Here is a 12,908-nt window from a genome sequence, read left to right on the forward strand (position 1 = left end):
GGTAATCTACTAAAATATTACATTTAAGTTAAGGCGTGTATATAAATTAGTCCATTGTTTCAGAAACTCGCTTTTAATATATGTAACTATTTTTTCTCAGTTTTAAATACATATTTTTATCGAAAATTAGTCATGTTTGTAAAGCTTTTTCTCCTTAAGAATCGCGAAAAAGGGAAATACAAGTTTGAACTTCGAAAAATGTGGATTGTTTAGAAGCGATGGCCATATTTTAGCTCTTAAAATGATGACATGATTTTTTTGTCGTTGGGCGCATACGCTGTGCATTGGCCTGAGAAAAGTTTCCTTGTCGTTTGGGGATATTGTGGGAGCATATGTATGTACTTAAAATCACTTTATTATTCTTTGTATTTATGATCAATTAATATTCCCATTTCCCATTCAGTAATTTAGTTTCTCTTTGTTCTTATACCCTACACCACAATGTGGAAATATTCATCGTAGAGTGATGTTGCAATATTCATATCTCTGTCCCACCATTCATTAAAAATTTTAACCAAACTCCAGGCCACAGTTATGGACCAATCGTCATAATTGATAAGTTTATGGTGGTGATCGTAAAATGTTTAGGAGGTGAAATTAATCGACTTTGTAGCGGCTCTGTAGGCCGCATCGATAGTCTGATCGAGGCGAACATTTAGTTTTGTAAGCTAGCAATTGAACTTGATGATCAGATAATATTTACCGGGTTAAATTGACCAAAACTTTTGTGTGGGAATTGGTAAAATTGTTTGTATAATGACTAAACGCTATTATGACTATATCCTTATTCCTGGAAGATAATTTTCACTGATTACCGAGTAATAACAAAAACTTATCATTTTGTACGTTTCAATAATTAATAATGGACATTTACGATATAATAAACTGACATATAAGGTAAACAAATTCATGTTAAGCAAATATTATGGACTGTGGCCATTTTAAGAGCGGAAACAGCTTCCCAACATAAGTCTTATGCTCCACCAGAGTAAGTAACTTAGGTGACATTTGATTATTACTTTTGTCATCCGAAACTTCTCTACATCTGGTGTATATACATACATCCATGGGACTCGTTATAGAACTTCAGAATTCAAATTCACTCATCTTATTATGGGGAATATTTATCGATTTCTATGAACATCACCAAATGACTTCATCTCGTCGAGGAAATCAGAAAGTAATATTGTTGTATACAAATGTTATAGCTTACGAATTGCCGGTGTTATAGCTTACGAATAGGTGGGCTAATGAACTAATTCTTTTAGATGAAAGGGCCACCCAACCCAAGGTTTTAAATACTTTTGCTTATCATTGCCAGTCAACATTGGTTAAACGTTAGGAAAATTATTTCACAGATTCAGATAGTTAATTTCATATTGACTGTATAACTGAGTTGACAGTGGATATCTAGTAAGTCGACATTTGGACTGAAAACTTTAGTTTTATTGGTGTGTAGTGTAACAGTAAGAAGGCTAAAGGTCGCAGCCATATATCAGTACTGACAAAATTTTAAAAAAAGTGTTTTCATGTATATCAACTTATGTATGTATATATGGCAGGACTCCTAAAATATGTCGCAAACATATATGTACAAAGAATTCCTTGGGAAATTACAGCCCAATAGTAGTGGTGTCATATGGTCCGACTATAGTCCTCTCTTAATTGTTTTTTATTTATTTTTACAAAATGTCTTATTTCTGATAGTATTAAAAACATGTAGAAATAGTATAATCATTTTATTGAAAAAATATTGTTTCCAAACTACTTTACTTATCAATTAAAATATTTTATTTTCTCGTTTCAGGTATGTTTACAAACTACTTATTAGCAGTTTTCTTTGGCTAAGTACAGTTTATAATGAAATATTAATTTAAAAAGATGGTTTTAATAAAATATGAAAATAATAAAGCCGAGGAGACACCTGAAGATTTCAATTATTTCTCTATTATTGAGCAAACAATTTTAAAATTGAGTTTTCCATTTAAAAAAAATCCAAAAAAAAATGTTAATGCTACATCAATGATTTTTGGTACAAAGATTAAGAAAAAATCTTCAATCCAAATCTGTTTTTGTAACTAACCCTTAATCGATGCGCGCAAAAGATTTGACCGTTTTAATTTGAATGTAAAGAAATGTTTTTAAAAAAATCGCAGCTTGATGTACTAAGCTATTATATGTCAATACCGTTAACTGAATTCCTACTCTTTGCGATGATGCACAAATACACCTGAAATTGCTAAATGGATTGGCGAAAAGTTAAATTTATGACAAAATTTTACGTATTTGCAGAAATATTTTTGAAATAGTAGCGTATATGCATACAAAATATACATAAAAACAAGTAAGAACGGCGTTAAGTTCGGCCGGGCCGAACTTGTTATACCCTCCACCACAAGTTGTATTGAAGTAAAATGGAATAATTAGTTTCCTTTCGTGTATGAAGAAGACTTAATACTAAATTTCAGCAATTTCGGTAAAACAATGTGAGGCACCGTTCTATGGGGGCTATTTCAAAACGTCGATCTATACCGACAAATTTCTGACGGAGAGTTTTTAGTCTCAAAGAAGACTAAATACCTAATTTCTTATATTTTGGTAAGATAATGTGGCTAAAACTTAAAAAAAGTACCGAAAATCAAGAAGTACACTTCTATGGGAATATAGGAAGACGTGGACCTATACTGATAATACTCTTCTGGAATATTTTATAACTCTTGGAAGACTAAATAACGAATTTCAGCCATTTCGGTGGGATATTCACAATCTACAGGGAGGTACCGTTCTAAGGGGGCTATATCGAAACGTCGACCTATACCGTTGAATTTTAGTCGGAAATGGGGCAATATGAAAGCGTGGACCTGTACAGAGAAATTTCTGTAGAACAGTTTTATATCACATTGAAGACTAAATACCAAATTTCAGCCATTTTGGTGGAATATTGAAGCCACAACCTTCAAAATACGGAAAATTGGGAGGTACCTTTCCATGGGGGCTATATGAATGCGTGGACCTATACCGACAAATTTAAAGGGGAAGTTTAAGTACCCCCAACGAAGTCTAAATACCAAATTTCAGCCATTTCGGTGGAATATTGGGGCCACAACGTTCAAAATACCGAAAATCGGGAGGTACCGTTCTATGGGGGCTATATGAAGGCATGGACCGATACCGACAAAGTTCTGTGAGAAAGTTTAGACTAAGTACCAAATTTCAGCCATTTCGGTGTGATGATGAAGCTAAAACCTTCAAAATACCGAAAATCGGGAGGTACCGTTCTATGGGGGCTATATGAAGGTGTCGACCGATACCGACAAAATTTTGGAAGTTTTATACCCCTAAAGAAGACTACGTACCAAATTTCAGATATTTTGGTAGGATAATGAAGCTAACACCTTAAAAATACCGAAAATCGGTACCGTTCCATGGGGGCCAACCATCCTGCAAGTAATAAAACTCTCTGTCTTTAAAATTGCGAGCTGTATCTTGATTTCAACAGACAGACGGATAGGCGGTCATGGTTAAATCGACATAGAATTTTATGCTGATCAATAATTAGCACTTTTCGTAAATTTATGGTACGTATTTCCTATACCAACGTTACACACCAGTTCTGTCCCTACACTAGGGATATAACTTTTTTGCAATTTTTGCAAATATCAAAAATACCACCCGATAGCCGTGTAGAGCATGAAAAACTACTATGAAATACGGTGTCATTTTTTCTCTATCGCGAAAAAAGTTTCCGCACCAAATGCATTGAAGTTCAGTAATGCATTATTTAATTTTATTTGTTATAACGACATATACACTTTTCGTAATAACTTTTTAATAGTTTTAATCTAATTTAAAATGAATATGAAACCATTCTGGACCAATATGTTATCAAATCGCGATATTTCAGAGCATTTAATGTAAATTTGACAATATTGTATTTTTTTGTTTTTCTTTATAAACTTGCGAATTTTATGTTTACATTTATTATACCTATCGGGCAAGAAAATATGTGGCCATTTGCAACGAAATAGAGAAAGTTACAGACTGTTTTTAATGACTTTGCCAGTGAGAATCGTATTTGTTTTCTATAAATTTTTATTCGAACAAAGCAAATTTAAATTTTTGAATAGAAAAAAAATAAAAAAAAATATCAAAACAGCTTTAGTATCGAACTAAAACATGCGTTTTCAATATCAGGACAATATTCCGCACATGGTACTGGTGTGGTATTTTTTGTTTTTGGCTATAGCCCTACCCTACACCCAATAACAAATTGAGTACCATTTAATAATTTTCTTATTACGTATAATACGTATTTCGACAACCACATATCTCAACCCTACACTGGTATTAATACCAAATAATAACAGTAATCTTAATTCCAAATTTCAGGATTTAAGCTCTATCCGTTCACCTAAATCCAAATTGTACCAAATTTAGTACAATTTAGTACTTTTCCTGGCAATAAGTACGATTTTCCAAAACTAAAGTTTTCATAAACATACGTGCGAATTTCCAAAATCATCACTATCCTACACCCCAACAGTAATCTTAATTCCAAATTTCAGGATTCTAGCTCTATCCGTTCACCCACATCAAAATAGTACCAAATTTAGTACCATTTAGTACGCTTCGTATCCATAAGTATGTACTTATTTCCAAAACATCCTCAATCCCACAGTCCAACAGTAATCTTAATTCCAAATTTCAGGATTCGAGCTCAATCCGCTCACCCATACCCAAATTGTACTAAATTTAGTACTTTTCGTACCCATAAGTACGAATTTCTAAAAATACCTCAATCCTACACTCCAACAGTAATCTCAATTCCAAATTCTACCAAATTTAGTACTTTTTTGGTACCCATAAGTACGCATTTCCAAAACTACCTAAATCTTACAGTCCAACAGTAATTTTAATTCCAAATTTCAGGATTCCATCTTCATCTGTTCACCCAAATTCCAATTGCACAAAATTTAGTACTTCCCGTACCCATAAGTACGAATTTCTAAAACTACCTCAACCATACAGTCCAACATCAATCTTGATTCCAAATTTTAGAATTCTATCTCGATCCGTTCACCCACATCCAAATTGTACCAAATTTAGTACCATTGATTACTTTTCGTACACAGAAGTACGAATTTCCAAAACCATTTCCTTATATCAATACAACTTTCCAACAAAATATCAAGATTCTAGCTATAACCGTTTAAAATATACAATTTGTACTAAATTTGCTAACTTTTAGTACTTTTCGTACTCTTATAGGTCGAATTTCCAAGAACCCTTTGGTACATCTTTCTAACTCTCCATCAGTGACCCTCATTCCAAGTTTCAGAATTCTAGCTCTTGCCGTTTGCCTAATACAAAGGATACAATATTTAGTACCTTTTAGTACCCCTCTAGTTCGAATCTCCAAAACCCCAGCCTTATCTCAACCCCTACATACCAACAGCAACCCACACGCAAAATTTCAAGCTTCTAGCTTCAGCAGTTTCGTTTCGGCGATGATCTGTCACTCACTCAGTCACTCACTTATCTTGATATCAACCAGTGTCGTGATCGTCGTCGATGCTACAATTATTAGTTCCAGGAGCAACTATTCACTATCTTCTCCCAGGTATTATAACAATCCGAAGGTTATGATGGACTGCTTCTTTCATTTGAGTTCAGGCGAAGTTCTTTCTTTGCCATTGGGTTTCTTCTCTCACCCCCTACTTTTTCGTTTCTTCTATAACAGAAGTGTTATCTGACTTTAGTTTTGATATTTCATCTTCCTCTGCAAGTTCTATTGACAACCTGTTTGGTGTCATTCCATAGTGATCTGATTATGACCTCGTTTCACAAATTTTACAGCAGCCGAATGTTACTTTATGAACACTGAACTCCCATTGTACCTTTAATTTAACTTCTATAAATACGAATTTATTCAACTGCATCTTCTTTAATAAATTCAAAATACAATTCCTGCAAATTTTTCCCAAAAGTATGCAACTATGTTGCAAATTTCACGCCAACTGACGCTGAACTTTAAAGGTATTTACCATCAAAACCAACCAATTATGCCATCATATGCACCGAGTACCGAGAGTAGTAGTCCGAGTTTACTGACCCATAAGCTAGATATTATTTTCATTATTGCTATTTTTGTTGTAGCAATTTTTTTTGCAATTCATTCCAGCAAAATTGTTGCATTAGCAACAGTTTTTTTTTCGTTTTGGGTAAGTTGGGTGAGTAATCGTAAACAACATCATTTCAATTTCATTACTAGTTTTTCGGGCGGGTTTCCTGGTCCCTTTGTTTTTCCCATTTTTACTATAACTGCTGAAGCTGGTGATGCTGGTGATTTTGTTGCCGCCATACAGTGTCGTTTGCGTGCTCTTAACGTTGCCAAATTAAAATGAACCCCAAAAATTCGTTTATGCGTGAAAATCCACATGTACACACACACACATAGCTACACACCTTTGCATTGCGCACAGGGTTTCCATGCTGGGTTTGCTGTACACCACCCGTCCATCATTTCAATTTTACGGTGCCAGGCATTTAAGCTTTTATTGTCGTTATGGAGGATTTCTCAAATGGGGTTTTTGGAGGTTTTTGGGGGCAAAATAGTGCAAAGTGCGGTATTCAACACGAAGCTCAGGAGCCACAATTTTGCAACGTTATTATCACTTAGTTTTGGATGCCAAGTAGGTTAATAGCTTCGCGTTCACTGGATGCCGTTCCAATAACTGCGTTTATTACATTAGCCACCGAGCAACAGCAAAAACTACAGGAACTAAACGTGTGAGGTGTATGGAAGGATTTGCCGTTTTTGTTCTTGTTCATTTGGTGTATTAAATTTGTAAAATAAATTAAAGAATATTTAATACGAGTAAAAATATGGATATTGTTAAAAGCGTTTGGTGATGTTCAAATGGAATTTTCGCAACAAGGTTCTTTAGACACATTGTTCGGACTCGCCTATAAAATTACATATATTTAACACAATTGATTGGAATTTATAAGTATACCCTACACCACCCTGTGGTAAGGGTATTATATGTTAGTGCATTTGTTTGTAACATGCCTAAGGAAAGGAGATAGACCCATAGTTCCTTCTAGGGATATGCATAGAATCACTTTCTGAGTCGATTTATGCATGTCCGTCCGTCCGTTCGCAACGTACAGGTCGCATTTATTGTTCGATTTGGCTGAAAATTGGGGAAGATAATTTTTTTAGCCGTCGGAAGAACGCTATTGCGTTTGGTGAAAATCGGTTCAGATTTGGATATAGCTCCCATATATATTTTAGGCCGATTTTTGGTATTTGGTGCACGAAAGACGTTATATATGTCAGATCTCAATGAAATATGGAATGTGTGACGGAATTTGGTCTAGAAATAAGTGTGCCAAATTTTATCGAAATCGGTTCGGATTTGAATATAGCTCCCATATATATTTTCGCCCGATTTAAGGTATTTGATGCACCAAATACGCTATTTATGTCTGATTTTGATGAAATTTGGAATGTGTGACGGCGTTTGAAATATATGTGCCAAATTATATCGTAATCTGTTCACATTTGGATTTAGCTCCCATATATATTTTAGCTATTCACAGTGGTGTGGGGTATCATATTGTCGGCCCCGCCCGATCCTTTCCTTACTGGTTTTAAATTGATGAATGCCGAAACTTTTCATTGTTTAACAATAGTTATTGCCTTATTAAAGTTTAAAAACAATCCTTGAACAAATTCATCTGTCACAGACATTCATTTGTTTTAATGTTCACATCTGGCCCGGACAAGATTTCTTATCTACTTTGCTTTCCCAATAGACATGACAATGTAAAAAGAAAATTCCAATAAAATGACCAACAATTTTGTATACATATAATTCCCAAAACATATTGGCCAATATTTTAGTTTCTAGCCTATTTTGATGCAGTCATGCATGACCAATTATTTTTACATTCTTTTGTAATGCTATCGTAATAAGCGAAACTGACAGATACTGTTTTGCAAAGCTGTGAATGACATTTGGAAATAATAGAAACCATATGAGTAGCAATAATTGTTTCTTGGAAAATGAAACTTTTTTGGGGTATAGGATAATATCATTTGGCCTTCGATGTCCTTAGCTTCCTGTGAAAAAGTTAGATTCGGATGTACATTAGGCTTATAACCAAAAAATACCACCCCAGTACCATGTGAGGAGAATTGTGCAGATAACGAAAACGCGTTTTTTAAGTCGCATCGGCTGCTATTACTAAAGCCCTTTTGATATTATTTCTATTTAAAAATTTAAATTTGCGTTGCTTGAATAAATATTTATAGAAAACAAATACGATTCTCACGGTAAAGTCATTAAAAACCGTCTGTATCATATTCTCTTGTCCGATGGGTACAATAAATAGAAACATAAAATCCGCCAGTTTATAAACAAAATCAAAAATTGCAATATTGTCAAAGGTGCATTAAATGCTCTGAAATGTCGCGAGTTGATAACAAATTGGTCCAGAATGGTTTAATATTGATTTTAAATTTGATTAAATCTAATAATAAGGTACATATTACAAAAAGCGAACATGTCATTATCTATATAAATAAAAATTAAATGAGTTCGTTGATAATGGCTTCAGCTGAGAACGGCTGGGCCGATTTGGATAATTCTTTTTTTTAAATGTTCGCCATAACCCAACGTAGGTTTTTATGCAAAGAAAATTTGACCATGCCCACTTTTTTAAATTTTCAAGTTTACAGCCTGTTTATGTATGTCGATTAGAAAATAAAAACGTAAGAAAAACGACCATACTCGAGTATGATTTTCAAATTTGTTTTTTGTTTTGAAGCAAAAGCGTAGGAAATAATACTTCCTTCAACCTTCCAACTTTCATGCGCATACATTTTCGTTTCGAAATATATAAACAGGCTGTTAATCTTTTCTACAAAAATTTACTTACTCACTTAGCTGGCCCATTACAGAACATTTGTTCCATAGACCGAACTATGAAAAGATCTCCAATTCTCTTTGTTTCGTGCTTCGTTTTTTGGAATACCGCGCCTTGTCATCCACTTGTTTGCGCCATCTATTCTTTGGCCTGCCAATTCTGCGTGCACCGCCATGTGGCTCGAAATTATACGCCTTTTTAGCGGGTTCATCATCGTTAATTCTTATTATATGGCCTAGCCAACGCAATCGCTGCATCTCGATATGTTTAACTATATTGATGTCGTTGTATAGCAGATACAGCTCGTGGTTCATACGACTTCGATATTCGCCGTCAACGCAGATCGTCCGTAGATATTTCGAAGAATTTTTCTCTCAAACACGCCAAGCACTGCCTTATCTGCTTGCGCAAGTATCCAGGCTTCGGAACCATACATCAGAACGGGTTGTATCAGTGTTTTGTAAAGCGTTATTTTTGTTTGACGAGTTGTAGCTTTGTTTTTAAAGTGCTTACTTAAGCCAAAGTAGCATCTGTTGGCCAATACAATTCTTCTTTTTATTTCACAACTGATGTCGTTTGTTGTGTTTACGGCGGTGCCGAGGTATACGAAGTCTTTTACTACCTCAAAATTATAGGAACCAACTTCAACAGCTGGTCCGATCTCAATGGACGCATTGCTCGTCGACACCATCAGCTTGGTCTTCTCGCAGTTTACCGCCAGACCCACTTTAACAGATTCTCCTTCGACCTTCATAAAGGTATCGGTCACTTTTTTTACTGATCGTCCCATGATGTCTATATCATCGATCTGCATGTCTTGAGACTTCACCAGGATTTGCCGCAGGGTAAATATCTGGTCAATGGTGGAGTTGCCAGGTCTGAAGCCGCATTGATATGGTCCAATTATTTCGTTGACCATGGGCTTTAGTCGTTCGCATAATATCCCTGACACGATCTTGTAGGCAATCGGTAGTAGACTTATGCCCTTATAGTTAGAGCATACAGTCTTATCTCCTTTCTTATGGACGGGGCACAGGATACTCAGGTTCCAATCGTCGGGTACTCGTTCTTCCTGCCAGATGGTGCTAAATAGCTGATGAGTACACCGTATCAGCGTGTCGCCTCCGGTTTTGAACAGCTCGGCTGGTAAGCCATCGGCTCCTGCTGCCTTATTATTCTTCAGCCGGTTTATTGCTGTTTTTGCCTCATCTTGGGTGGGCGGTATACATTCAATACCATCTTCTGGGATTGGATCTGTGGTATCTTCGTCGACTTCGCTACTATTGGATACCAACAGTTTGGAAAAATGTTCTTTCCATATCCATAGCACACTATCTGTATCAGTTACCAGATTACCTTGCTGGTCTCTACAGGATGATGTGCCAGTTCCAAAGCCATCCATTTGATGTTTCACTCTTTGGTAGAATGTTCGCTCTTCATTCTGTCTCCTGTACATCTCGATTTGTTCACACTCCCGCTTACCATCTCTCTCTTTTTCCTGCGGAAAAGACGTTTCTCCTCTCTCCTTTTTTCCCGGTACCTCTCTCGTGCGCTACGCGTTGCTACTGATTGTAGAGTAGCTCTATATGCCGCATTTTTTCTCTTCGGTAGCAGCACGACACTCCTGGTCATACCATGGATTCCTTGGTGGAGGTTTCTGGTATCCAAGTACTGATTTTGCGGCTGTTTGCATGGAGTGGGCAATGTTTTGCCATTGTCCTGATATGTTATCGGGACGAGGAGTGCTTTGATTAAGCAGTTGGGCCAGTTGAGTGGAATATGCTGTGACTATCTGTTGTGATTGCAGCTTACCGATGTCCAACTTCCGTGTTGTGTCTGTTCGCACTTTGTTTGGTACCTTTGCTGCAACAAGGTAGTGGTTCGGGTCTATGTTTGCAGCTCGGAACTATCGAACATCCAACACGCTTGATGCATGTCTTCCATCTATCACAACGTGATCAATTTGATTTCTTGTTCTTTGATCTGGCGACAGCCAGGTACCCTTATGAATATCGAGATGCTTAAATCTGGTACTGCTAACTACCATGTTTTTTGCAGCTGCAATGTCTATCAGCCTCATACCATTGTCAGATGTTTCACTGTGGAGACTGAATTTTCCGACTGTTGGGCCAAAGATATTCTCCTTTCCAATTTTGGCATTAAAATCGCCCAGTATAATTTTAATGTCATGGGCAGGGCAACGGTCATAAGTTTTCTCTAGGCGCTTGTAAAATATATCTTTCGTCTGTTTGTCCTTGTCTTCAGTGGGAGCATGAGCGCAAATAAAGCTGATGTTGAAGAAGTTTGCTTTTAATCGAATTGCAGCGAGTCTTTCATTCACTGGGGTGAAGCTGGAGACCAGATGTTTTAACTTCCGACCAACTACAAATCCGCAACCAAACTCATGCTTTGTGTCATGGCAGCTATAATGCAGTGCGTCACCTTTAGGTGTTGTTGTGACGCCTTTCCCGTACCATCGTATTTCCTGTATGACAGTAATGTCGGCCTTGTAGTTTACAAGTTCATCTGCCAATGCGTAACCTGCTCCTTCTCTATAAGGAGTGCGAACATTCCACGTGCAGATTCGCAGATCATGGTCCTTAAAACGTTTGCGGGGGTCGTCAACTTTTGAGGGATTTGTTTTTCTTTTCTTTCGTTTTTTCATAGTAGGCTGTTTTTTCTAGGGAACGGGTGTTATTGGCAGTTCCCCAGGTGACACCTCGGGGATGTCAGTGTCCACTTGAGATGAAAGAGGGACCAAGATAAATCCTGGGCTTTTCTTGGTATCTTCCATCCCCTACGTCACCCTCTCTTACTTGTGTTTAAATATATTATATCTCCAATACTACTGAACCAATTTCCATGAAATGTGCAGCAAAAGCTCAAGCTTTGCCGTTGTTATGTATATTTTATAAATTTTGGGGGAGGTTAACGCTATATGTATATTAAATGGTGAGGTTCATCGGTCCACCAGCTATGAAAAACTAAAACATATAAGTCTTAATAAGCGGGAAAATTAGACTTAACCATTTTTTACCTTTATAATTAGATCGCTTTAGTAAAAAGAGAGGTGACACGGACGATAATAAATCCTAAACAGCATCATGGGCGAAAAAATTCAACAAAGTCCGTATGAGAATAGAAAGGTTACAGACAAAATCTGTAGATACATTTAAAATCCTCCTCGGTTTGAGGTAGAAAATACCAAAATTTGAATTGTCAAGCAAAGTCCATAAAAAGTTGCCATTAAAACTCATTACGACGGGCCAGCAACGCAGACCGGGTCTGCTAGTATTAAATGAAATTTAATAATGCACTACTGAACTTCAATGCATATGGTGCGGAAACTTTTTTAGAGAAAAAAATGACACCGTATTTAATAATAGTATACTCTACACGACTATGCGGTGGTATATTTGATATTTGCAAAAATTGCAAAAAAGTTATAACCCTAATGTACATATGACAAATAAATCAAATGAAATGTTACGGTACGAAAGATTAGAGTTGGGCAAATTTCCAAGTAATTCCGAAACCGATAAAATGTTCGTTTTTCTGCCCTTTTAAGTACTTCCCAGACCGGTATAATTTAATGAATCATTTAATAACTCATCGTTCTTTTGTGTTTTCTTAGTTCTTATCTTCGAAGTTTATACATAAAAAATCCTTTTTTTGGTGGAGGAACTGCCCGGTGTTCCGGTACTACCCAACTCTACTATGTATCTGAAGGATTTTTGCAGACAAAAAATTTTCCTCATTGACTTGAGAACTGTGAAATAGCCAAAACCTTTTGAAAATATTCGATTTTTACACTTTTTCTCCGATTCCGGTCCACAGATACCGAACCGGCCATACAGTCAACTACAAAAATGTACCTAATATTTAAATAATATACTTTCTACAACATAAAAAGATTCTAGGAACGGTTCTTCAAGTTCAAAATTCGATTATTATAGATCATTATTTCCTGTTCA

The 12,908-nt window shown here is 36.2% G+C and overlaps 1 protein-coding gene across 5 annotated transcripts in view; it reads left to right on the forward strand.

Moving 5' to 3' along the window:
• The window catches only part of LOC141398713 (neurobeachin-like), a 906,809-nt gene that overhangs the window by 463,703 nt on the left and 430,198 nt on the right, over positions 1–12,908 (forward strand). Inside the window, exon 3 of one of the 5 annotated variants that reach the window (XM_073976298.1) lies at positions 1,808–4,145. The exons of 3 other annotated variants lie outside the window; for them this stretch is intronic. In XM_073976298.1, the coding sequence (XP_073832399.1) occupies positions 1,808–1,831 (24 nt within the window). In that variant the 3' untranslated portion in view covers positions 1,832–4,145. Of the gene's footprint in view, positions 1–1,807; positions 4,146–12,908 lie in introns of those variants that run through there. One more of the 5 variants, XM_073976299.1, reaches the window with a different exon arrangement.

The sequence above is a fragment of the Musca autumnalis genome, unplaced genomic scaffold, assembly GCF_047663935.1.
Source record: "Musca autumnalis isolate F117 unplaced genomic scaffold, ASM4766393v1 scaffold_3, whole genome shotgun sequence".
In the NCBI taxonomy this organism is placed as follows: domain Eukaryota; kingdom Metazoa; phylum Arthropoda; class Insecta; order Diptera; family Muscidae; genus Musca; species Musca autumnalis.